Here is a 27,633-nt window from a genome sequence, read left to right on the forward strand (position 1 = left end):
CCGCCCGCGGTGACATCGCTGCCTCCCGGCGCTGCGCCCCGCGCCGTGGCGCCCCAGCCTCGAGCACGGCACCCCCGCCCCCCTCAACCCTTTCCCGCGAGGCTGCACCCGGGGAGCGGAGGGGAAGCTCGTCGCTGCCTCCCGGGAGGACCGGCGTCCCAGGGCGGGGGCCGGGCGGGGGCGCGCTGCCCGCCGCGTCCTCGGACGGAGTCGCCCGCACCGCGCGAGTTTGCGTAAGAGTGTTTTCCTCTTGTCAATCATTAATCCCCGGAATCAGCCCGGCGGAGTTGGAGTCTTAGCCTCCGAGCCGAGGGCGGGGCCCGAACACCCAACCCCGGGAGCCAAGGAGGCGGTCGCGCAGAGCGCAGCGGGCAGCGGGCAGCGCGCGGTAAGTCGGGCGGCCGGCGGCGGGTGGCGCGCCCTCCCCGGGTACCGGGGGCGCCGGGTGCCAGCGGCAGCCCTGGGCGGTATTGCCCCCTACATTGCGGTTTCCAGCCTGAAGGTGGGTTCCCCTCTGCCGGGGCGGTTACTACGCGGGAAGCTGAGAGGTTTCATCCGACTCAAACTTCATGCCCCGCCGCGGGGAGAGGCCTCCTTGCCTCCATCCTTCACCTCCGTGCGGCTCCTCGCCAGCCGTGCCAGGAAATCTCCGGGGCGAGGGTTTGATCCTGCCTTAAATACGTTATTCTTACATATTATACTGTTACACTTGGGGTTTTGTTTTGTGGTGGTGGTGTTGGGTTGATTTTGGGGTTTTGGGGGGGGAAGGTGTTGCTGCCCTATAAGCTAACTTTGGGCTGTAACACCCACAAACCAACTTCCAAGAGTACAGAGTTTCCAATGAAGACATGGACATATGATCATTGAGGACAGTGCATTTTCTCAAAAGTGATTGTATTCACGAGTTGTCCCTAACCCTGCTGGGGTTGTTGGAAGGAGGAAGGGGAGGATGGACAGAGATGGGCCTGGGACAGCAACCACGCTCTGCGTTTGTTTCACCTCCAGTAGCATTCCACTGGTTTTCAATTCCTAGAAGACCCCTACGCAGGCTCAAATAAACAGCCAAGGAATTGATCAGTGTGACTCTCGACCCCCGCCCGCCCCCCCATCTAAATGAATTCATCAGGGAAGCAGGCAATGTGGATTTTCTAAAAGATTTTTGTGAGGCGCTAGTTGTTTGGAATTACACAAAACTTAAGAGGCACGGTTTTGTTGATTTTTTTTTTTTGCTAGAAAACTTTAAAAATGTGCACATAAAACTACTGAAGGTTGAATCACTTGATTTTCACATCTGAATTATTCCTATGCTTATTCAAACGTCCATCACACGGATGGCTTTGTATGTGTACGTTCAGCCACTTGGAAATAGATACAGCTAGACCAACAACGGACAACTTGGTTCTGAAAAGCACTGTCCTTCTGGTTGTTCAAATGATTTGTATACAAGTAAGCAATGAGAACAGTTTGAGAATGGTTTGGGAAGCCAAATGCATGGGTTTTGAAATTTGTCTGCTAGATATGAAGCGGAATGTCACTTAGTGTTCCGTACCATTCTTTGGTTTTGTGCTGTTACTGGGAATTGAACTCAGGACCCTAGGCCCTTTGCTTTTTCCTGTTGAAGTCTGGGTATTCTACCACTTGAGCCACAGCTCCACATCTGGATTTTTGGTGTTTCCTTGGAAATAAGAATCTCAGGTTTTTTTCTGCCTGGGATAGTTTTGCACTGAGATCCTCAGATCTCAGCCTCCTGAGTAGCTAGGATGACAGGTGTGAGCTACCGGTGCACCTCAGCTCCATGGCTTTTCTTCACCTGCTGGTTCTAAGTTTGGAAGTATCTTGTAAAAAAAAAAAGTATCCCTCATAATTTTGTTATTTTATCTACAAAATCAGCATAAGAAGTATTTTACTATCAAGTATACAAGTAAACGCTTTACAAAAACTTCCCAAAAAGGACTCTTTGAACAGTAGTATAAAAACCTCTGCAAACCTATTTCTTATAACATCCTGGTTTAAAAAGAAAGAAAGAAAGAAAACTGTGCATCTTATTGTGAGAGAAGATGCGGAGGAGAAAATACTTGTTCAAGACTTTCACTGCATGTCGGTAGGAGCAGCTGATGTTTATGAGAGTTGAGTCACAAGCCACCTCTCCACCTGCCTCTGACTTAGCTCTGGCCCGGGCTGGAATGAGTTTCACTGTGGGACTCAGGCCCACTCCAGAACCCCAGAGCAATGGGCCAGCCCAGGGATGGCAGGTGCTGGGCAGAGTTAGCTGTGAACCCCGAGGCTTTCCCACAATCGTCTCCCTCCTCCTGCAGCAAGTGAACTCAGCAACAAAAAGCCAAGCCGGACGCTGGTGGCTCACGCCGGCAATCCTAGCTACTCAGGAGGCTGAGATCCGAGGACTGTGGTTCAAAGCCACTCCAGACAGAAAAACCCATCAGACTCTTTCCTCCAGTTAACTAGCCCAAAAGCCAGAAGTGGAGCTGTGGCTCAAGCATCAACCTTGAGCAAGAAAGCTAAGGGGCAGCGCCCAGAGGCTGAGTTCAATCCCCAGTACCAGCCCCAAAATGCCTTGAGGTGGGGGGAGGGAATCTCTTTGGCATGTTTAAATTCCCTGTACCATGGCCAGGCACGTTCCCCAAGGACCATCACTGAGATAGGAGTAAGACCAGCATGGGTGTGGACGCCTGTGTGAGTGGCAGGCACTCACACACCTCACGCACCCTGCTTCTCAGTGTGTGGAAATGATCGAGGTGGCATCAGCGCAGTCCCAGGGGCTGGGTGGTCAGCAACGGTCCATAAGACTGGACCCATGCATTTGTTCTGTTCCTCCCTGTTCTTGAGGCTGATGTTCGTCCAGCATCTGGATGGATCTAGTCAGGATCTTACTCAGGTCCTCTGGCCGGTGGCCCAGTGCACCCACCTTGAGCTTTGTCCCCTCGGCTCCCGCAGAAATCCCGCCTCCGTGGTTGACCCAGTGGGAAGACTAAATGTTTAATGTCCCACCATTCCGTTTGTGACTTAAGTGCATGTAGAAAAAATGTTCATGGTTATTATTATCATCACCATTGGTTTCTGGAGACAGAATCATGCTATAGAGCTCAGGCTGCTCACGAAACACCCTAGCTAGCTTAGAGAAATTACTATTTAATACTGCGTTTATCAGGACTAACCATTTAATTTATTCCTCAGGTGGGTATTGAAAGTCTGCACTATTCCAGGACGCTTTTAGGCCCTAGATAAACACATCAGGCAGGAGAATCCTGCTTCTTACAAAGCTTAAATGCCAGCACAGATGTCAGGCAGTTGTCACCATAATATAATATAATAAAATACAATATAATATAATGATGAGTGAACGCTCAGCATTTGAGGAGTTAAGAGCTCCCATGGAACATAAACGAGAAGAGAGTGAGAAACAAATTTATATTGTAGTATCCAGTTCTCTAAGGATACAATGCAAATTCCATCCACACCCCTGGCCCCGATGACTCAGAGATTAGGTGGGGTGATCTCCAGATGCTCACGAATGCTCCTCTTCCATTTGGACAAGGTGAACTCTCAGTGCTGCCTCCGTGAAGGGATTATTCTTATATTCCCCTCCACAAGAGGTATATGTAGGTAAGAGAAACACACAACTCAACACCTGTACTAAAGAATTCCCAGCTTCCATCCCCACTGCCACTGGGGAACAAGAATCAGCAGTGGGCTGATGGGCCTCCCTGGCTCCCCTTCCTGTGCATTCTTGTCGTCTTCCGAAGGCCTGTGTGTACACCCAGTGGAGATCCACTTGCCACCATGTACCCATTTTGAAGGAGGATTGGAAGTTGAGAAAAGGAAAAAAAGTAAGGCCTGGCTGGAAGGTAAAGGAGGAACAAATCTTTCAGAACTACAGGAAGTGAGCAGAACATGAAACCCCACATACCCACCAGAGGGAAAACCAAAAAAAAGTAACCCCGGTGCCACCCCACCAGAATTCCAATGGGGTTCACCTGGTTTAAGAAGCACCCCCAGGAGGCCTTGTGCTAACAAAACACAGTGGGAGTGGCAGCTGGCCTAGAATGGAGCTTTTAGATAATGGCTTGAAAGGAACCGGGGCTGGATTTTGTGACAAAGGGAACATTTATTTCAAGCTTAAAGGAGAAGCATTTAAGAGAGTAGGGAAAAAATAGAAATAAGTTGTTTTTTTTTTTAAAAAAAAAAAAGAGAGAGACCTCCCTGCCCCAGTTGTAATGGAGTATTCGAATTTTCATTCACTTGCCCAACAAATTTTAATTAAGCAACTAATAACTAAGTGCCTTCTGTGGTGAAGGGGTAAGACAAAAGTGATCTTACTTCAAAAGCCTTGGTAACTAGTGATTACGTAATAATATCTCTCACTGAGAATTAGCTGAAGAACACAGGAATAAAGACAGAATTTGCTGACCTGCCATCTTGGTTCTGACACCCTTCTGTGCCCCTGAGTACTCAGCCCTTTGCTGCCTGGACTCTTGCTGTGCTGTGGGGGGTGTTTGCTTACTTGTTTCTCCTTTCAGAAAGCGCAAGAAGAGCCACCATGCCAGTGTTAACTAGAGTTTCTAGCTCTCCTATATTCTTGCTCAGTTGCATGGTTGCCTGGCTGGCTGGGTGGGTGATTGGCCAGTTTATGGTCAAAAGTCTTTGTGTAAAGATGCCTCCTGGCATATGTATGTTCTGAACCTGGTAGCTCCCCATCTGTAATCTCAACTACTGGGGAAGTTGAGTCCCGAAAAATCACAGTTCCGGACCAACCCTGGCAGAAATATCCATAAGACTCTATCTCAACAGAAGAAGCTAGGCTTGGTGGTATGCACCTGTTATCCAGCTACAATGGGAAGTGAGAAATAGGTGGATGTTAGTCCACCGAAGTGGATGGCACTTCCTAGACAGGAAGTGACACCCTATCAAAGCAGTAGAGCTCCTGCCAAGCACTACTTGGTCCCAATGTCAAACCCTAGAACCACACACACACACACACACACACACACACACCCCACAAAGTATACTCTATATTTTTGGGGGGGGGGTTCCGGTGGTGGGGCCTGAACTCTGGGCCTGGTCACTGTCCCTCAGCTCTTCAGCTCAAGGCTAGCACTCTACCACTTGAGCCACAGTGCCACTTCCGGCTTTTTTCTTTTTGCTTATGTGGTGCTGAGGAATCGAACCCAGGGCCTCAGGCATGCAAGGCAAGCGCTCTACCACTGAGCCACCTTCCAGCCCTATATACTCTGTATTTTATATGAAACTTTGGGACAACTTAAATTCTTCCCAGTGCCTCAGTGTTCATTTGTTAAACAGTGTTTCTACAACAGTGTTAAGTGACTTGAATAAGAAAATACAAAGTTCTGGCACATAAATTTCTCAGTAAATATCTATTATTATCATCATCCACATCACCACTACCACCATCATCATAATCAATATAGAATACGAGTTCTTAGGTTGACAGTTTGCTATTCAAGTACCCCATGCTTGCTCTTGGAGCTGCATTGTGGAATCATTGTCGGTAATCTTCAACTGAACTTACCACACAGCATTCAACAGCTGAGACAAGATTACAAAATGTAGGGATAAATTTAAGCACTGTATGTTTTATTTTAAGTTTTAGCAAAGGTTTATTTTAGTATGCAAGGGTTAAAGTAGGGAAAAAGAGAAAGAAAATTTTCCTATTTCTAGGTAGGAAACAGGAAGTAAAAGACTTCCTAAGAGCCATATGGAAGTAGAAAATATAAGGAAAAAGAAAGGGGAAAAAAATCCTCAGGATGGTATGTATTTTTGTTTTCTTGTTTCCTTGCTTGTTTGTTCTGATCTTTTCTCCTTTTCTTTTTTTTTTTTTTTTGTGCTAATCCTAGGGCTTGAACTCTGGGCCTGGACATTGTCCCTGAGCTCTTTTGCTCAAGGGAAGCTAGTACCCTACCACTCAAGCCACAGTGCCACATCCAGCTTTTTGATGGTTAATTGGAGATAAGATTCTTACAGACTCTCCTTCCCAGCTGGCCTCAAATTGTGATCCTCAGATCTCAGGTCCCTAAGTAGCTAGGATTACAGGCATGAGCCACCAGCGTCCAGCTCCCCTAAACGAATTTTATGCACAAAGATTTACCTGATATGTTTTTCCTTTAACCTCCTATAGTGATAAACTGTGACTGGTTAAACTTAAGTAATAGTTCTTAAAAACAAAAATCTCATCCAGAAATCCATTCTGTGAAACCCACGAGAGGCAGAGTCCTCTGTCAGAATTTGAGGGGAAGGCTCAGAGCCCCTCCTCTTACTAAAGCCTTTTCCCCTCAGTGCAGGGTCCCATGGTACCATTTAATCCTGAGGAAGGAGATCGTTGGGAAATCACTCATCAATAGCACGTTATAAAACAGTGACCTTCTCTGAACACAGTGTAAAACAGCCCCGGCTTACGCCTCGCGTTCATAACCCATCCAAATGGTTTGCTGAGATTTTATAGGAGAGAGCATTGATTTTGGAAGTTTGCAGCCATCTTTGGGTGTATTTACTTCAAATGTTGGTTTCACAGATAAAGAAACAGTAAACCAAAGACAAGAGGTCACCTACGTAGGCGCACTCGGAGGAGAAGGACAAGGACGGGGAGGAGGACAAGGAGGAGGAAGAGGAAGGCAGTGGAGCACCACACTTGCACCACCTGGGCAGGTAACTTTGTGTAATTGCATCACCCACAGGGCCTTTCAAAAACTGACTCTTCGGGTTGTAACGTTCCATCTTTATTTAACAAGAGAAAACTTCCAGCTCTTTCTCCAGTGACTAAACCAGGTCTGCAACAGCAGTGAAGGGGAGAAAACGGAGGGAAATGTGACAATTAGCTATGGTTACTGGGTCTTGGACAAGGGGTGTTACTCAGATATTACAGTCTCCTTTGAAACGTATACAGCACAATGTTCTTCTGTGCAGTCCTCTCCTCGCCCAATCATGGCCTCCAGGTCAAGAGCCCTTGGGCTAGGAGATGCAAATCCCATGGCCAGCATCAAGGCCAGAATAGCACAGCACCAGCTGCTGCCTTATTCATGGTCCACTGGCTAAAGGCTGCTCTGTTTCACCATCCTTCATCTTTTATTTAAGTGGAACAGCATCGTATCCTGAAGACTGCTGGCACAAGAGAGTAGTGGAGGTTTTCAAGAGCATTTAATTGACCAGGTGGGACAAATGAAGAGAAAAACAGGATGAAAGTGAAAGCATTCTCTTCCAAAAAAATGTTAATGAAAGTGAGGCTGGTCCATATTCATTACAGGATGCTTATCAATTATTATGATGGAAAGGAAGGCAAGGGAAGAGAAGGGGGAAGAGAGGAGGGATGGAGGAAGAAAATGAAGGAGGAGAGGAAGGAAAGAAGGGAGGGAGGGAGGGAGGGAGGGAGGGAGGGAGGGAGGGAGGGAGGGAAGGACGAAGGAAGGAAAGAGAAAACTAAATTTACATTGAATAATCAAGTTAAGGGAGAGCACCAGACCCTGAGTTCTAGCTCTGGTACTTCTGCGTGGGAACACACATGCCTACACACACACACACACACACACACACACACACACACACACACACACACACACACGAGCCTTCTTTGAAAGAGGGACATGGACATACTTCTGATATCTATCATCTACCCTACTATAGTATGTTCACCTCGCTATATTCATCTATTGGGAAACACTCTTCTGCTATTCTTCCTTACATATCAAGCCTTGCATTATTTGAAGACAGGGTGGAACATTTTCACCTCATCCAGTTTAACTCTATAGTTAAAGGGCTTGCAAAACTCAGTCGGTTCAAATATATACATATATTTCACTAGCTCAGTTGTCATGAGCCTCCTCCATGTTTACTTAGCATCATCAAAGTTCTTGGGACATGAACGATGGTTGGCTAGTTCAAAGAGAGGAACCCGTTGAAGCTCAGCATCCCCTGCAGTGTCCTGGAACCCAGGGCCAATTATGTCTACACCTGTTCTCCCCAGGGAAAAGAGGATGTGCTAAACTTGCCACCAGATTTTGTCCCCACCCCCTCTCTTTAGTTTTCATATATTATTTTAGTAACTCGATTCTAAGTAGAAGATGATAAGAGCCAAAGATAATACCATTGTATAAAAGCAAACGCATGTTTTAGCTTCATTCCATAAGCTCCTTTATCTTCCCCTGTCATCTGCTCACTCCACACCCCAGCCCTGAAACCTTTTGGCTGGAATGCGGCAGTGCCACCACCAATCCAGCAGGCCTCTGTCTCTGACCTGCAGAACGGGCTGCTGAGCACCTCCATCATGCGCTCTCTGTCTCCATGGCTCGTGGGTCAGCCTGACCCTCCAACTCATCTCTCTAAAGCAGTAACGACTCTGCCCCAGAATCAGGTCATCGAGTGAGCGAGAGGCAGAAGGCTTTCCTCTTATTGTCAGGATGTCTGTAAAAGTTCAATATTGCTGCTCTCAGAAAAAAACATTTTTTTAAATCACTGAATCACCAGTATGATCAAAAGAAAGGAGAAATCAGAGAGGAAAAATAGGAGGGGAGAGAGAAGGAGGAGAGGGAGGAGACCAGTAAGCAAAACCAAAGAGGAAATGATAAGCATAAAAAAGAAAGAAAGAAAGAGAAGGAAGGAAGGAAGGAAGAAAGAAGGTACAAAGAAAAGACAGAGCTCACTGGAAGATGCTTTTGGAAAGACTTGGTCTGACAGATAGCTAAACATCCAGATTTTTTTTTCTTTTTGGTGGGAGAAATTGGGGAGTAAGGACTCAGCAGCTGAGCCCTTCCCTGTAATCCTAGCTACTCAGGAGGCTGACATCTGAGGATCACAGTTCAAAGCCAGCCTCAGCAGGAAAGTCCATGAGAAACTTAGCTCCAATTAACCACCAGAAAATGAGAACTGGGGTGGTGGCTCAAAGTAGTAGAGCACTAGCCTTAAGCAAAAGTGCTCAGGGACAGCACCCACCCAGGTCCTGAGTTCAAATCCTAGGACCAACAACCACCACAACAAAAATCAATATTACGCCTCACCCTTAAATTGTTCCCCAGGGAAAGTGTCCTGTTCCTAATCAGATATAGTAATAACTGGTGATCAATGAGATAAAGGCTTGGGTTTTTTTTTCATAGTCAGACTTTAGCTGCAAAGAAGAATTAGAAAGCTCAAGACACAAAGAACAAGCAATGGCTCCTTTCCCAAACTGCAGGGTAGCTGACAGGAGAGAGAGAAGGGAACACTCTTGTGAGGGGAGACAGGGCCTCTGCGGGAAAAGGGCTCATGATGAGGGAACACAAGCTTTCACCCTGTAGCTGTTTTTCCCACATCCCTGATCCAGGTGTTGGGAGCCCATCAGCCCTCTTCTCAAAGGCAGAGAAGGGATGATAGGCTGAATATTCGGAGGCCATAGATGCTCTGTTATAAGCCGAATATCCTCTGTAAAAACCAGACAAGGAGAAGTGACTAGAAGTTCACTGATGCAAAAAATAATAACAAACCTACACATGCCAACTGTGCTGTCAGAAGGTTCTTTGGAGTTGGGCCAATCTAGAATTTTCCTCTTGTATCCTGGCTCTGAACTAGAAGAGACTCCCAGTTTGCAGCTCACAGCTGGTATTAGAAGGCCTTTGGCCATGCTTAGTTGCAGATGCTGTGTCCTGGCAGTTCTGCTAGCCCAGAGCAAGGACCCAACCCCAGACACCATGACTTCTGACTTTGCAAACATGAGCCTTCAGACTATCTCACAGATATCTTTTTGTAAATTTTCAGTCCTTTGGAATTTGTGGGATTAGGTGTTGACCTCCGCATTATTTTTTCAAATTCTGGTTAGAAACGGAACAACCATGAAATTTACCATTGTAAACCATTTTGTAAGAGTACAGTTCAGTAGAGTTAAAAACATTCATATGGTTGTGCAAGCAATCTAGAGCTTTATCAGTGAGAAGAGCAGAAACTATGTCCTCATTAAACAACTAAGTCACAGTTTCCTCGGCCCAGCCCTGGTAATACTAGCTCTCTGTTTCCCTGGGTTAGCTGCTCTAATAGCTCTCACGAAGAACACAGTATTCGTCTTTTATGAGTGGTTTACTTCACCTAAGTAACAAAATTCACCTTTGAGACAGACATCAGATCTCCTTCCATGAGGCTAAATAATATTACAGGTGCATACTACCTTTTGCTGATTGATTGGTTGCTAACAGGAATTTTGGATTGCTCGTGCATTTTGACTACTATAATTAACACTACTATGACTATGGGAATTCACTTAGTGGCTTTTTTTTTTTTTTTGTCAGTCATGGGGACTGAACTCTAGGCCTAGGTGCTGTCCCTCAACTCTTCAGCTCAAGGCTAGCGCTCTACCACTTGAGCCACACCTCTATTACCAGCTTTTCACTGATTGGTAGGAAATAAGAGTCACACAGGCTTTTCTTCCCTAGCTAGCTTTAAACCAAGACCCTCAGATCTCAGCCTCCTGAGTGACTAGGATTACAATGATGAGCCACCCGTGCCTGGCTAAATATTTTCTTTTAATAGCTATACAACGGTGAGATTACATTCATCCATAGTCAGTATCCCACAAAGCACTATGACATTTCTCATTAAAATCAAATTCAAAATTTTCTCCTCCAGCTTTCAGTCTTTCCTGGGGAGTGTGTCAGGGTGTGGTAAAACAAAACAAAGTAAAAACTGCTTTGCAGTCACAGTTACTCAACCCCAAGCCATGTTGCCCAAGATCTGGGTCTCTATTGTTCTGCTTTTGTTAAAGTTAAGAACAATTAGAAACATTAGGATGCGCTCCAACATCCCCGAAACACTGTACCAACAACAACTTGCTACATTGTGGCTACAAGGTTTTTTCCTTCGGAATATCATTTCAGTCACCTTTTGGGGGGGGGGGTGCCAGTCAGTCCTGGGGCTTGAACTCAAGGCCTGAGTGCTGTCCCTCTACTACTTGAGCCACAGTGCCACATCCAGCTTTTTTTTTTTGGTAGTTTATTAGAGATAAGAATCTCATGGACTTTCCTGCCTGGTCTGGCTTTGAACCTCAATCCTCAACTCTCAGCCTCTGAGTAGCTTAGATAACAGGTGTGAGCCACCAGTACCTGGCTTAGAGTAATTCCCTTGCCTAAAAGCAATACAATGGAATGGTTTGTCCCTTCCTCTCTGGGGACTCTGTGGAATTACTGAACTCATCATGAGTGGACCAAGAAAATTCCTTCATTGCTTCTAAATGGAGTTCCTTTTCTTCTTTTGCTTTAGTTCATCATAAATTTTTTGAGGTGTCTTTATTTTTTTAGCTCACGCTAAAGCTTGGATTTCCAAATCATACTTACGAGTCTGACTGATGGTATACACTTCACCAGCACCATGGGAAGCTGGCTGCCAAAGGAAATCTGAGACAGAAAGCCAGCTGCCAGACAGATGTTAAGCAAGCATGAAACTTTATGTGGGGCACTGGACACATTAAGGGCACACCCAGAAAAAACGAGAGCCAGGTATTCAGAAAGCCAGTGGGCGATGACATCTAGTTCTTGAGCGGCTGCAGTAGGAAATGGTGCCATGCAGACTGAAACCATGTGCAGACCTCTGATGCAATAAGAAACCCATGTCTACATCTCTGTGGATGAAACTGCTTGTGTGAGCCGGGAACTTAGGCCCTGAGATGAGAACCACCAGGAAAGAGGGTCCAGCTCAGACCCACAGGCCAGTGGCCAGGGCCCTCCCCAAGACACAACCAACCATGTCTTCCACGGGATCTGGTTGTAAGGTTGCATGCAGTTTACTGAGCAAACAGACATAAAGGCTGCGCTTTTCCCTAGAAAACATATAAACCCTCCTAGCGCTGGCAAAAAAAAAAAAAGAAAGAAAAAATCCTAATAGGGCATTCCTCAAAGAGTCTTGGAGGCAGTATTTTAGGAAGGTCTTACAAACAGTCAAAGGTTTCACCAATCTACAAGTAATAGGAACCAGTGCTGCTTTTGTCCTGAGCAGTACCTGACTAGCACTGCTAAAGATCCGGACCACCCAACCTCTCACTTCTTACTCTATCCCTCAGATGGCCTGAGTTATTAAGTTACTAGTTATCTTCCTTCTGCTGGACAGTCTGCCAAATAATGTTATTTTAGGACTATCCCCAAAATACAAAGTAAAATATATAAATGGAAGGGGAAAAGAGAGGAGAGGGGAAGAGAGGAGAGGAGAGGGGAGGGAAAGGGAATTCAGGACTGAATATTCCCAGCCGGAGATTTTTTGATTTCCATTAGAACCACATTCCTGCCTGCTATTCTTAAATTATTACTCACCTAAAACAAACACATGCAAAAAGCCATTTTAATGGGCTTCAAGTCCGCTTCACCAGGGTCTCTTATTCCCCAAAGAGTCTATGAACTTTTAACAGTATGAGAAACTAAAAAAGCCTTTGTTACTTTTTGTTGATATTGTTGTTGTTTTCAGTATCTCTAGCTCCCTTCCATCCTTGGACAGGACAGCTGGTTGTGAGTGTGCAGATGATGCTCTCAGTTCATATGAGTACACAAGCCCTCACACAGGCCCCACAAGAGGCTGGGAAAATGTTAAGTAGGCCTAAGTGTGATGTTTTTTTCCATGTTAGTCAGCTGGCCACTAACCAGTCACCAGACAGACACTGAGTGTCGGGGTGAACATCACATATCCTCAATACTCAAAGACCCGTGCCACAACCCATTCATTGTCTGATGAAGAAATGGTGCATGTGTTGCAATGTTGATGAAGTGTGACACATGGCAAGAGGCAGTGTATTTTATTTGGCAGAGAGGAGGTTCTTGTGAGAATGTTTCTTAGATAAGAGGAGATATCAGCTACATCAGGAATGTAAACAGGATTTGATCTCTCAGAGAAAGAGCGTAAGACAGTAGGAAAGAAAAGACCATGAACCAAAAATATCAAGGCTTTTAGGCCAGGCACGTTAACTCATGCGAGGATTAAAGTCCTAGCTCTTCAAGAGACTGAAATCAAGAGGCTCTCAGTTCCAAGCATAAAATGTGATACTGAGTGTATCAACGGAAAATGCTGGGTTTGGTGGCCATGAACCTATTATCCTAGTTACAGTGGGAAGCATGGCTACAGCGAACTGAGGTTCAGGATTTCAGGATGGTGGGAGGGGCGGGGGAAGGTGGAGTGTGGGGGGAATGAAACTCTATTTCAAAAATAACCAGAGCCTACTCAGGAGCCTGAGAGCTGAGGATCACAATTCCAAGCCAGCCCAAGCAGGAAAGTCCATGAGACTCTTATCACAAATGACAGGGTAAATTAGACTTTGCCAGAGAGCCACGCAGACATCCAGGTATAGAGAACAAAGAAAGGCTTATTTGCCAAGAAAGAGGCCGGCAAGACCCCTTCTCACAAGGAAGAAGTGAGAAGAAGCGCTGGCTATTGTCTGAGGTGACTTATATAACCTAGGAAGTTTAGGAGGGGCTAGAAGGGGCTAGGAGGCAGAGAACAGGGTGTGGACATGCGGGCCAGGGGCTTCATCATGGCGGACTAGGATTTATGGCTGCTATCCAAATAGTAGATAAGGGTCCTGCAACTGCCCAGACCTGAAGGTCACTCTAAGGGGCTCTTCTGCCTTATATGGTGGTAGCTGCCCAAGAGAAGCGCCATCCCAAGGTAAGGGGGGCTGGAGGCTGATTATTTACTGCTTACTACATGGTCCTAGTGTTGCCTAGGAAGGGAGCATGCTAAGCTGTGGAGAAGGGAAGGAATGGACTAAGCTATAGAAAGGGAGCTCATTTCGCTAACAACCAATGAACCCCAAAAAGCTGGAAATGAACCTGTGGCTCAAGTGGTAGAGTGCTAGCTTTGAGCAAAAAGGCTTAGGGACAATGCCCAGACCCTGAGTTCAAGCCCATTACTGACATAACAACAATAATAATTAATAATAATAACCAGAGGAAAATTGACTAGAAATGTGTCTCAGGTGGCAGACCACCTGCCTAGCAGGCAGAAGGGCCTGAGTTCAGTGCCTTCTAAGAGAAAAAAAATTAGGATAGAAGCTTTAGAATCAGTGGCACTTAGTGGAAGAATTAACAGCTGAAGCTGAGAAGTGGAGAGATCTGATCATACAGGGTGGGAAATGAACGCTTCATCTTATAAGAAACGGAGGGGAAGCTACTTCATTGGTCTGAGCTTCCTACAGCACAGAGTGGCAAAGTCCTCTGCAAAGAGGGACAGAGCTGGTCCAGGCTTTTGCTCATTGTTTGTGTTGGGTTTTTACTGGTTTGGTCTGGTTGGGTTTGGTTTGGGGCAGTGGAGAACTACAGAACTATGTGTTCGTGTTCATTTTGCCCAGTCTTAAATTATCTGGGATTCATCTTTCCTTGCCATTGCCTAACTCACTAGAACTCACCGAATTCACTAGAACATGCCTAACTCCCATGGAACTTTCTGGGTGCTCAATATGCTTTTCTCACGGAGTTTCACCCTTCTCGATGCAAAGCCGCAGGCTCACATGAACGAACATATGTGCCCTCATACTAGCAACACATGTGCCCTCATACTAGCAACACATGTGTCCTCATGCTAGGCCCTCACCCCTCCAGGCCCACACAAAGTGCCCCTCCTGAGTAATAACAGCGTAAATCCAGTTTTGTCCCTTAGTCTCGTAGAGAAAACTTCATCTGCTGCCCCTCTGAGCCTCAGCTAGTGAGAGAAAGCTCTTGACCTGTTGGCTGACAAGCAGTCAGTGACGTCACTCACTGCTCTCCACCCAATTCTGGAAGATCCTCTCAGGGGACTTGTGTGTCCCAGGTGCTTTTGGCCATCCCCGTGCCTCAATTCCTCCATTCAGTCTAGATTCTGTCTAGGAGACGGTCTCTCTCTGATCTTATACTTCAAATTAGCCTTCTCTGTCTCTCTTCCCTGAGCCCAGGAAAACTGCCCTTGGGTCTGCCCTCCACACTCCCTGACTTCTCTTCTGTGTAAAATGAGCTTGCTCAACCATAGCCTTATTGATTTCAGAGCCTTAGGTCTTGCCAGCCATGAACCTGCATTCAGATTCTCAATTGTAGAACGGGGATGTGAGCTAGAAGCTCAGTGAGAAGTCTTGTACAAGGAGACACTGGGGAACTGAGGCAGAGGGGTCCCATGACCTTCCCTGTGCCTTCCCGGCCAGCTCCCGGGGCCCTCTGGGATCTTCAGGTGATTCCCTCCCTGAGAAGAACGTGGAAAATCATTTCTTCTCTTCCGGTGTCAGTTCACAGCATAGTTCCTAATGGATCCACCAACTTGAACTTAGTTTGGCACACTGATCTAGTGTCGACCAATTTAATATGAATTCAGCATTACCCCAGAAGCACAGCACTTTTCTTTGCAGTCCGTCCAGATGATGGCATTCTGTGGTTGGAAATGTATACTGCTCATCTGATCATCACTGGTAAGGGCAAAGGCCACAACTGCTTGCCTATCTCAGTCTCCTCACTGTCCAATGGAGGTCATTTTCTGTACCAGGCAGGGTTGCAGTGAGGAATCAGGGAGGCATGAGTGCTTGGAACTTGGTGTGGAAGAAGTGTTCAGTCACCTGGTTTTTGCAAGACATTGGCCGCAGATTGGCAGCTATGTTCATTAGGTAGGCAGAAGAGAAAGCAGCATCCTGCAGCAGGTTCTGTCTTCTGCCTGTGTGCTTCTTCCATGTCACCGCCCATGGCCCTGTTTCCTACCACGGCTGTTGCACTCAGGGGTTCAAATCTCCAGCTCAAATCTGAGGCGACCCAAATATTTAGTCTAGCATCACCACTTGAGTACCTTGGAGTCAAAGGCTTACTTGTAACAGTGGCATCCAGGGCACTCCACCATGAAGACAGGCCAGGCTACTTTAACAGGCACAACCTCATTAACAATCAACTGAGTTTTTGTTTTGTTTTTTTTTGCCATCAGCGGATGGTTTACAACTGTAATTCTAGCTACTTAGGAGGCTGAGATATGAGGATTGTGGTTCAAAGCCAGCCCAGGCAGGAACGTCAGTGAGACTCTTACCTCCAATGAACCAGCAAAATGCTAGAAGTAGAGCTGTGGCTAAAGTGGTAGAGTGCTAGCCTTCAGCTAAAACATCTCAGGGACAGCACCCAGGCCGCAAGTTCAAGCCCCAGAATGGCCCCAAAACAAAAACAAAATCTAATGAGGGTTGTTTTTTTTTTTTTTTGCTTTTTTTTTTTAATTGTCAAGGTGATGTACAAGGGGTTACACTAACTTAAGTAAGGTTATAAGTACATTTCTTATCAAACTTGTTACCCCCTCCCTCATTTTTCTCCTACTTTCCTCCCCCTCTCATGAGTTTTAAAAGTCAAGTTTAGAGGAACTATTTTTACAAAAGAAACCCTATTCTCACTCTTGTTCCACTTAACCAGTCATCTTTTCAAAGCATGTGACATAAAAACAGGAAGATTTGAGGTATGCTTGAATAAAGCAAACATGTCACGTTCTTTGTTTAGCTTGCGGGGGACCTGAATTAATGCCACACTGCCTTGTGAGAATGCAAGGCTAGTTTACCTGCAGGCAACTGCTTCATGGGATGATCTGTCATCATATCCCACCTTCTACCCCAGTGCGGCATCAGCCTCCTTTAGCATTTTCCCATGATCCCTCGCCCACCTAACACGCTGTATGTTTTCACCTGGTCAGAAGAGCATTTCCTGCTCTCAGTGCCTTTTGGGAAAGTCTTTCTAAGTCCATTACCATTCAGAAGCAAAATGAATTTGTTAATGAATGAATGAATTCCCTTACCCACATCAGTCATCAAATTGTTTAAAGTGTTATTTTTAATTAGGTATGTTGTCCCATCGTGGGTATAAAATGGATTTACCAGGATGGAGAAGAAACACATTACTTAAGTAACTACAGAACCTTAAAATACTGCATGTTCTATAATAGATATAGCAGATGGCTTTCCAATAATAACCAACCCTCTCTCTCCTTACCTTTTCATAATAAGAAACAGCGAATAAACAACCTTCAAATTCACTTCTCACCAGTAAAGGGGGACAAAAAATGAACCAAGGAGAGGGAGCAATCAATGTGCTTTCTGTGGACCAACTGAGACTTGATGAGATTAAAGTGACATAACAATATACACACTTTTCACCTGCCACAATTGGCTATTCGGAGGGCTGTGGGAAAGGAGAGATTGTACAAATTGTGCAAATAACAATGTGACACATCTTAACTTACTACTTAAGTTGTAAATGTGTGGAGGTAGATTTAAGCTTTCCAGGCAGTTTTGAGCTTGCTGTGAGGTGAGATCTCATTGTGCCTCTGTTTGGTATAATGTGTGTGAGTGTGACTTTTATCTCTCTCTCTCTTTTTTTCAGATTTATGGATTGGTTAAGTTCCAGTGGTTTAAATAATGAGTATTAGGGCTGAGAAGGTGGCTCAGTGGTAGAGTGCTTGCCCAGCATGCATGAAGCCCTGGATTCGATTCCTCAGTACCACATAAGCAGAAAAACTCAGAGGTGGTCCTGTGGCTCAAGTGGTAGAACACCAGCCTTGAGCAAAAGAAGCTCAGGGACAGTATCTAGGCCCTGAGTTCAAGCCCCAGGACTGGCAAAAAAATCAAATAAATAATAATGAATATTGATTATCATACAGTATCTCTGGCTCAGGAATCGGAATACGACTGGACTTGGAATATGGCTGGATGCCTCCAGCCCTGGATCTCTGATAGAGCCATCTGGACTTCATGAGAGTTAATTTTAGAAGGAAAAGCAAGGGCCAGGAGATTAATTAGGGCACTTAAAAAACTACCATAGAGAGGAAAAGTCAATGATATTTCTAAAGTAGCAGCATTATCTCATTTATAAGACTGAAAAGAATACTAAGAATATTTTAAATACATTCTCAGCCACAGCGGATTCTGAGTAAATAACACTCCTGGGAAGACTTTTCTGAAGTGAACCGTCTCCAACACCACTGTCTGCTTGTCTTTGAATGCTACCCGCGCTACCCGCTGAATGCTCCCTCCCCGCTCCCACCCCGCCCCCCTCCAGGACCCTGGTTTGCAGGCTGAAGACAAAGCAGCCCAGGCGACTCTCCTAGCTGCTTCTGTCCTAACGCTGATCTTAGCTTTAGCTTCTTGAGATCCTGGTGCTCCCCGCCTCAGCACCCCTCCCCTCCTCCCCCTGCAGCCTCTGACTACACCCCTCCTAACCTCTGATCTCTCCGACTCTCACCCTATCCCTGCCTTCCTCCTGGCCTCCCCACTCCCCACTTCACCTAGTAAACTTAATCCTTAATCCTTTCTGAATCTTATCTCTTCCTCAGAGATAGCTCATTCTGGTTCTTTACTAAGGTCCTTTTTGGCTGTGCACTTCTCCTTCAGGACAGTCACCCTGGTGGAGCTCCTGACTGTGTGATTACATTGTGCGATTAGGATCCGACTTCCCCACACTTCCTAAGGGAGGGGCTGACTGTGTGTGAGGTGGTGCAACCTGACATCACCCCAAACTCTCCAGGTGAGTTTACAGTCTCCATACTCACCTGTTACCTGGCACCCATCCCACTTCTGGATCGTTAGGAGGTTAGCTATCATGGGTACCCAGAATGAAGAGTTTTAGAAACATAGTCCTCTAGCAGGATAGCCAAAATCTCCCACCGTGAAACTCCTAATTTTCACCATCAGAGTGTGTGGGAAATCTTGGTGGGTGGAACAGCTCTCCCCCGGTGAAGTTCGGTGAATGTTTGCAGTGTTAGGAGGTGAGAGCTTTAGGGGGTGACCCGGTCATGGGCACGTCTCTTCTGTGAATGCAGTAAAGTTCTGATGAAGGAGGGTTCTTAACAGCGCTCGGCCTCTTTGTCCCTCTGTCCTCTCTGCCATATAAGGACAGGGACCTCAGGGTGCCATCTTGGACTGAGAAAGAGGCCCTTACCAGACACCAAACCCAGTGGCACCTTGATCAGGAACTGTCGAGTTCCACACCTGGAGGAAGGAAATAGATGTTTCTATTCTTTCTAGGTTACCCAGCCTTGGGCACATTGTGATAGCTGCACACATTCCTCCTCCGCCGCACGTTTCTCTCTAGGCCTCTCCCTATTCTGGCTCCCTGGTCTTCAGTCAGCATGGGGAGAAAGAAAGACCACAGAAGGAGCTATCTCTAAAAGCTCACACAGCAGCAGCTTATTTAGTTAGTCTTTTAGTAATTTACTTGGTCTTGTGACGCGGGGTCTCACTATGTAGCTCAGGCTAGCCTTGAACTCACTGTGTGGCCCAAACTGCCCCCCTGCCCCCTCCTCTTCCCTCCCGCCAAGCTCTCTGGTGCTGGTGTAAAAGGGAGCCCCCATAGCTGGCTCCAGCCAATTCCCTTGGCTTCTCAGAAAGACAGAAGAAGGCAAACTCTTCAGAGGAAAGTAAAAAATGCTTCCCTTTTGTATGACTTACTCCTCAGGATTTTCCTGGCCTGTATTAAGGACCCTTTTTTTTTTTGTTTTGTAGAAATGTTTCCCATCCAAAGTTGTCTGTTGTTGTCAAAGCCAGGCTTAATGAAAGACCTCTTCGGGCTCACAACTGACCCCCTTGACACCCCTCCCCATGTCTACATGGGAACTGTCTAAGAAATCATAGGAGCAATTCTTTCTGAAAAGTTGTACTTAGCCTTATATCTGTGATTTTTTTTTTGCCAGTCCTGGGGCTTGAACTCAGGGCCTGGGCACTGTCCCTGAGCTTCCTTTGCTCAAGGCTAGCACTCTACCAGTTGAGCCACAGTACCACTTCTGGCTCTTTCTGTGTAGGTGGTGATGAGGAATTAAACCCAGAGCTTCATGCATGCTAGGTGAGCACTCTACCACTGAGCCAACCTTCCAGCCCCAACTGTGATCCTTTCTGAAGATGAAGGAAATGTGTGTACATGGTTTTCAGAAGTTCTGTACCTGCTCTCCCCCTCCCCCAAAGCCAAGGGACTACCCAAAGGTATGCTTTGGCTTGTCATTGGCTTGGGGAAAGTCTCCAACCCCACCCACACATTCAGTGTGTCCCTAGAAGGATGCACAAGACTCAACCCATTTTATTCACCACTAAGATTTCTATCCACCCATATGCAAGAAGACGCATATGGGTAAAACCTGGAGAAGCATACATGTGACTCTCCCGGGGGGGGGGGGGGGAGACAACCAGATTCCCTGCATTCCTTCCCCTGCTAACAGATGTTCAGTACTGCACACACAGCCCCCGCCAACAGTGGTCCCAATACGATTTTTCCATTTTTATTACACTCATACGTAGAAACCCAACGTCCTGCTTTTCAAGTACCTAATCTTTTCCTGAACTTTCGTATCTGGTACTCGACCATGTGTTGCTGGTCTCCCACAGGGTAGTGGACTACATGCAGTTTTCATTTACAATACTTTATCACATGCCATGTGTGTATGGGTTGTACCTATGCAACCTATGTGGCACCATCGGTGTAGCGCTTTTGCTCAAAGAAGCCCATTGGAGACTCAGCCCCTGAGATGTCAACTGATGCTGGAGACCCAGTCGGTCATTCTTTGCTTAGTAATCAGTAAAGCTTTAAAGCTACAGCTGGAGCGAGCTGTTGTTGTTTGGAACTGATGACTAGGAATAATCTCATCCATGCTCTCTCCCCATCTTTGACAGGTATTTAACCAATTGAGAGTATGCAACATCAAGACCAGTCTGCATTTGGTTCCTTAATTTCCTTTGCTTCTCTTTTCTTCTTGAACAGACGAGACTCCCTGAAGCTGCAAGGCACTTGAGCATGGGTTTCAGGCAGGTGAAGGAATACCTGGCATGGCTCTATTTCCAGTACCAGATCATCAGTTGCTGCGAGGTGATGGAGCCCTGGGAGCAGTCTATGTTCAATACCATCTTGCTCACCATCGTCGCCATGGTAGTGTATACTGCCTATGTCTTCATTCCCATCCACATTCGCCTCGCCTGGGAATTTTTCTCCAGAATCTTTGGCTGTCACAATGCGGTTGCCAGCTGATCTCACGTGCACCCTGCCAGGCGGCCTTGCCTGTTTGTGTTGCTCCACCAAGTGCTCCCTCCCCTCTGCATTCCCTATGCACACTGAGGGCACACCTATGGCTCCAGCCAGAGTCTCTCTAGTTTCTTTTGCACATGCTATCTTGTGCCTCGGGCCATGGAAAAAATTGTAATGACTTTACTTCACCTTCCATACCCTTTCGATTCAAATCTATGCCTTTAGATTGCTTTGCGAGTCAGGATGGGTTCCATAGAAGAATCTTCTGGAAAATGGGTTCCTGAGAAACCTACCAGGTTCACATTTAAAGTGCTCCCTGATACCTGCTCTCTGCTCAAGGGTGTAGTACCAGGAACTGTTTCTTTGGAGGTGTCTGTCAAAAGTCTCCTACTCTTGTTTACAATATATAATATAAGGTATGAATAAATTATATGAATCCTCCCTTCCCCCAATGTCTTATTTTTCTATTAAACGGCTAATCTCTAAAATTGCTGGAGGCAATACTTTTCTTTCAGGTCTGCTTCATGGGATATTTCAAATGCTTCTAAGGTCTGGTTTTATACGAGTTTGACATCAACGTAAGTAAGTAATAGTATAGGGCATAATCATTTTAAGTGCCAGAAACATAATATAGTCCAAGTATATGCAGATATTGTGACTTTTGATGTGACTTTGCCTTGAATGAGTCTGGGAGGAAATGAGAAATGGGTTATAGGAAGAAAAGCTAGCAAATAGACTGGAAGTAAAATTCTCCCAGCAGTAACTCAATAGCTCCAGTTAAGTGCTTTGATAGAAGAAAGAAGACTCACGAAACATCCTTCAAAGTGTTTATCTTAAAGGCAAATAGAGCTTGTTAATTATACCATTGAATCAGATACCAAAGACCCATCGTTGCCTCCTAGTAAATATTTCTGTTGACCTTTTGGGAGGTAAAATATAAACAGGTTTTGGACAGTCTTTTGCACTTTTACATTAGGGAAATAAACTCCCAGGACAGCCATCAAAGAAGATGTTTGACACTCAAATTAATTGCCAATTAGCTTGTCTGAGATAAACTGTTTTGAAGGAAAAGAAATATCTGAGTATGTATTTGCTGATTTTTCCAAAATAAAATGAAGATGCATTGTAAGGAAGAGATCCACTTTGGCTTTGCTTTGTTGTTCGCATTGCACTGTCACGGTGGGTACACAAGGCGTACCCAACCTATGTCTTACTAAACCCAGTGGCAACCGATCTCAATGTGATAGAGCAAAAAGAACATCATCCAAGATGCTTCTCTATCCCGGACATGTTTCACATGTTGAAGCAGGTCTGAAGGTCTCCCCCTGACAAGGAAGCAGTCTGGACCATAGAAAAGTTGCATTTCTTGCTCAAGGTCAAGTAGCTAACAGCAGTACAACGCTCACAAACACCCCAGGCCATGAGAATATTCACCACAGAGAAGCCCATGGAAGCCAACATAAAAGTTAATGGGATGGGATCACCAACATGTTAGAAAGTAGAATTTCACCAGTGGCACCGGTGGCTCACGCCTGCACTCCTAACTACTCAGGAGGCTGAGATCTGAGGAGCGCAGTTCAAAGCCAGCCAGGGCAGGAAAGTCCTTGAGACTCTTTTTGTTTGTTTGTTTTTTTGAGACTCTTATCTACAATGAACCATGAGAAAACTGGAAGTGGTGCTTTGGTTCAAGCCGTAGAGTGCTAGCCTTGAGCTTAAGAGCTGAGGGACAGCTCCCAGGCCCAGAGTTCAGGCCCCCCATGATTGACAGAAAAATAAAAATAAATTTTAAAAAAGAGAGGTGGTCTGAGTAGAACGACATAGAAGATGCCGTTCAGATCCTGCACTGATAGGTCAGCCACCCAAAGTGTCCAACAGGTAAAGTAGCCAAAGCCTCAGTTCTCAAAGCCTAACCTTCAGGACCCATGGCTTCCACTTTATCCCACAGCAACCAGCAGGAGAGGGAGGGAGAAGAGACACACCCGTGTGTTCTGACTGCTTTGCTGGCACCCTACACCGGCAACCCAGGTGATGCTTCTGGAAGCAAGAGTGGGCTTGTGCTACCGTGCGCTCATCTTGTGAAAACTCACTCGGGATGGGCTGATGCATGACTGAAGTACTTCTTACACTTCCAGGCCTTCGACAGGGACAGAGCAACTGGAACTTGTATGGACTGACTCACATAGCAGGGGAAGGTTCTGAGAGACAGTGGCCCTCCCTTCTATTCTCTTGATGCACTTGATTTGCTCCAGCAAACTCTACACAGACTGATGGCGATGTAGCTGGCTAAGTGGTTGTCTTTTTAGAGATCTGTGACTCTTTCGTTCCTCAAGGCTTAGACCACTGGTTCTTGCCTCTGGCTGTACATTGGAAGAATCATCTGGAAGCCTTATGAACTGCCAATGATTGACACCCCCCACACACCTAGAAAAAAATAAAACTGCAATGTTTGGGGGAGGAGGTTTTACTAACATGGTAGTTTATAAAGCTCCTGGATGATTCTAGTATCAGCCAAGACTGAGAAATCACTTTCTCAGGCTGACAGATGAAGCTGGGCCTTCCGCTTCCTGAGCCAGGTCCTCTGACCGCACCTAAGGTCAGGCCTCACTGGCTCCCTAGATACAGTGTGTATGATAGCCACAGAGAGAGAGGGGGGTGGGGAGAGAATTAATGGATGGATGGATGGATGGATGGATAGAAGATAGATAGATAGTTCACCACTGTTTTTATCAGGGTGTCTCTACCTCTAAGCTTGGAGATACAGAAAAATACTGTGACATTAATTGCAAGAAAAATCAAAGAAGTTACATTTTTGGAATCACAACCATGAAGTCACAAGGTTCTACAAATTCTGCATTTGTGTACAAAACAGGAAATACATTTGCCTTCCTTCTTGCCAATCACCTAGCAGGACCTAAGAGATGACTTTCCAAGAAAGGGACATGGAGATATGCTCAGAGAGCTTCTAGAACCCTGGAACAGGCATCATGAAACTGGCTTGGCACATCAACAAGAAGGCCTCAGACGGGGTGGGTGAATCCACCAAACCTGGCCTTCAGGTCACCCAGCATGGTGGCCTAACGCAAGCTCCTTAAGTCAAAACTCTGACTATTTAACATGTATCTGGGCTTTCAATGATCATCCTATGCATATCCAAATGCATTTGATTTTAGAAACACACAAATGAAGCCCACCTTGCAAACATTGTTCTTTGTCTCATTAGCTCCTTTTTAATACAGGAGGAATCATGAGCCCATGTTGCTTATGGGCTACTTTAAATTCTGCACTCTCTAACGGCAACCAGAATATAGCACTTATAACAGAGGAGAAATAAACTGATTTTCTCACACAGAGCCAGTCTCAACGATAATAATATATTATTTCAAAAGCACCTAACGCAGTGAATTCTATTTCCAGTGGGGGCAAAAAAAAAAACTACTGTAGGAAGCAGCTTAAAATGATTTTTTCATACGATGTCATAAAATGTAGCTTTTAATAAAGCCTTGACCTAAATGCTAGTAACTTCAGAGAAGAGTTTCAACGGAGGAGAGAAGAAAAACATTTCATTTAGGAAAAATCACCACTGCCACCCTCCGAGACTTCAACACACACAACTTAAACATTGCACAAACACTGTGCCGAAGTTATAATGAAGATCTCAGTACAATTCTATTTTTAAACACTGGGTTAAGGCTTTACATAAAATATTCTCCTACTTTTTCCCACCTGTGTTTCTAAAATATCCTCTGGGTAATCATGTAGGAATTTTTAGGACATGGTCAAAGACCAAACATCAATGCCAAAAAAAAAAAAAATGAAACAAAACAAAAAAAACAAACTCAAGCACTCTCTTGAAGTCAGATGAGGGATCCTGGCTCAGTCTGCCCCACAGGAGGAAAGCAGCTTTGTCTCATCTGCTGGCTCTGCGGGGTGAGGGGGTGTGAAGTTTGTCTACAGTGTTAGACGTGAATTAGGGTCCCCAAATACAAAGGCCTTCATACATATCAGGACAGTCTCAGATCCTTTACTCTCACCCATCAAGGTTATACACTCCTTCAAGCAGATAGTGTATACGGCCTGGTCTTCCAGCTGTCCTGATGTCTCCCTCTTCCATCAGATCAGGCTCTCGCTGAGTCTGGGCTAGGTGTCAGATGATACACTGGAACTGGGCTTTGTTCTGATATGGGGGCCGCTGCTTCTGAGCTAGCGTTCTACCCTTTCCAGAGCTAGCCTGGTTGGCCTGAGGTTCCGGAAGTACGAATTCTTATGTGCAGTAAGGAACAAGTGACAGATCCCCTGTTCCCCAGTGGGGGCTGTGCACTGTAGTGACAACCCCTTTCCTCTCCTCTTCAGTAAATGTACTTATCGCTCCCATAGAACTTGGAGTGCTAAGTAGTTAACATCGCACTCCTGCTGGATTTCACTGCACATAATGAGGTCTTTAATCACCACATAGTGCATCATGGAAGAGCGGTAACATTTCACAATTTAGGTACACGGCATGAAGTGCTGAAGTACTTTCCATCTGCTGCTCCTGAGCCTGGTGAAACTTTGTCATTGGCAACCCGAGTACAAGATCCTGTCACAATCATTTGGTTCAGGCTGATAGATGGAGTCCTCAACATCACCAGAGAGCATGCCAGGCTACACGCCAAGCCTGGCGCGTTTCATAACCATTCAGGGGCACCTCCTGGATGAGTGATTGCACCCCGCTTCTTTTTATTTCCAATCATACAGCTATATGTCTCGTGTAACATATATATGTACGTATGCATCTACAGAGACACATATGTCACATAGATTCATACACACACCTATCTAAGCCCATGCCAATGTAGCTGGGGGCAGAAACCATTTTAATTAGAATGGTATGTATGTCTGATTGGAAAGTTAATCACTAATCAGAAGAGGAACATACGAGTTCTGTTCTTGCACTCACTCACTCCACTCACTGTGTAACCCTGGATGGGTTACTTCAGTTCCCTTGGGTCTAGATTCGTGGCTTTGAAATGAAGAACTCACCCCAGAAAGGTGTATGTGTTTTTGTCTTCCTGGTTCATTGATAGAAAACGAAAATATCTGTATATTAACACCTGAACTCATGATCTTCACAGCCATATTAACGTGTCTATACATAGACTGTCAGTTTGTAACTATCTGGTTACTTACACTTCTCCTCTAGTCGGATCTCAAAATAACAATTTTGTATGTCTTTTTGGAATTGATGACCCTCTCCCAAACTGAAAGAAAACCTCAAATTACAGTTCAGTCCTCCTGGGATTGGGTAACTTGTCTGTTACATAAGAGTCTTCAAGTCTTACTTCCAGGTGATGTCCTTGGATTGTCAGCAAAAGAAAGAATGATTTAATGAAAACCAGTCTCTGTGGGTGTTCTGAGTATGAAATCCAGTGCCTCATATACGTTCATCGTGTGCTCTTCCATTAAGCCCAGAAATTCTTCATTAGGTAAGTCAGAGATATTTCAGGACAAAAGGGAGTGAAGGAATAGCTCCTCACAGTGAAGAATTTCAAACATGCCGATAAATCACAGGTAATGAGCCAGGAGCTCTGGCAGGACACGGAGAGAAAGATACTACATCTTGGTAGGTTCAGACAAATAAAAATTCATTCCACTCAGACACCTGGAGACCTACCCTGGGGATTCTATTGGGATATTACTTTTATTTGTTTATGTTTAGATGACATTGCTTTTAGTTTAGTCACATTTTTTTTTTCAAATTGGCAGAGGAATTATTTTTAACCTGACGATGGTGGCAACTTGAATCCCAGAGCTCTGTAAAGATACAGGTGTTGTAGGACATATTATCTATAAGGCCTGAAAACACTGAGGAGCCCAGAGAATGAGGAAGGAGAGCGGCAGTTTGAGGTAATTTCCACAGTAGGACACTCAACTGTATGTAAAATCTTTAAATACAGACCCTGGAAATGGAAAATTCCCTGAACCCTAGATGAGAGGTTAAAGAGAAAAAAAAAATTAAGCTTCTGAGAATGATGCCAACTTACCTAAGATGCCAACTTAGAGACAAGAAGCCAGTCCGATGATCCAGTCCAAGGCAATTTCAGTTCTGAACAAGGTCTGGGGAGTGGAGAGTAGGAAACACAATCAGAAGCTCCAGAGAACAGAAAAAGAACGCTGGGACCAAGAGGATAAGCCCAGAGGCTGCAGTGACATGCCACCCCATGGCCTCTCCCCCAGCAAGGCCTGATAGGCCATGTCTGGGTGGCAGCAGATAGACTGAGGAAGAGCTTTCCAAGGCCCTGGGAAGATAAGCCTACAGGTCAAACCAACGCAGAAAGATCTGGACATTGAGGTGCACTGGGGGAAGCCTTGAAAGACTAAGTCTGATTTTAATGAAGAAAAGAAGGCAGAAAGTCAAGGTGAGAAGCCTGCTGAGACAGAGTGAGACCAAGAGAAAGCAGAGTGCCAAGCAGATCACCGAGGAAGGAAGTGACGGGCAGGTGTGGGGGGCACCAGTCCTGGAGTCGTGTACACACGGACAGAGCTAGAGGTGGATTCTGGTTCCAGGTGATTGATGCCATGAAGCGCATGGGGCAGGAGCTGAAGAACAAACAGAGGAGAAATGAAAGCATTCAGTAACCACGTGACACAGATCGTAATGAAAGAAAGACACCAAGAGGGCAGGCCCTCAAAGATGAGTGACGTTGAG

The 27,633-nt window shown here is 45.5% G+C and overlaps 1 protein-coding gene across 2 annotated transcripts; it reads left to right on the forward strand.

Moving 5' to 3' along the window:
- The first annotated feature begins 289 nt into the window (after window positions 1-289).
- Window positions 290-21,394, forward strand: Sptssb (serine palmitoyltransferase small subunit B). 2 transcript variants are annotated; one of them, XM_042678893.1, is made up of 3 exons: window positions 290-388; window positions 6,545-6,678; window positions 20,688-21,394. In XM_042678893.1, exon 3 carries the CDS (start codon window positions 20,721-20,723, stop codon window positions 20,949-20,951), a length of 231 nt encoding a protein of 76 aa, XP_042534827.1. In that variant the 5' UTR covers window positions 290-388; window positions 6,545-6,678; window positions 20,688-20,720; the 3' UTR covers window positions 20,952-21,394. The 2 variants fall into 2 exon arrangements, with proteins under 2 accessions (XP_042534827.1, XP_042534826.1); XM_042678892.1 differs by lacking the exon at window positions 290-388 and adding an exon at window positions 18,332-18,464 and having other exon boundaries at window positions 6,603-6,678.
- The last annotated feature ends 6,239 nt before the right edge of the window (window positions 21,395-27,633 follow it).

Source organism: Dipodomys spectabilis, unplaced genomic scaffold, assembly GCF_019054845.1.
Source record: "Dipodomys spectabilis isolate Male_0828 unplaced genomic scaffold, ASM1905484v1 ptg000050l, whole genome shotgun sequence".
Classification (NCBI taxonomy): Eukaryota; Metazoa; Chordata; class Mammalia; order Rodentia; family Heteromyidae; genus Dipodomys; species Dipodomys spectabilis.

What these genes read in the sequence shown, in the direction of transcription:
- Sptssb (XM_042678893.1), top strand. Translation starts at nt 20,721, where the DNA reads ATGGGTTTCAGGCAGGTGAAGGAATACCTGGCATGGCTCTATTTCCAG.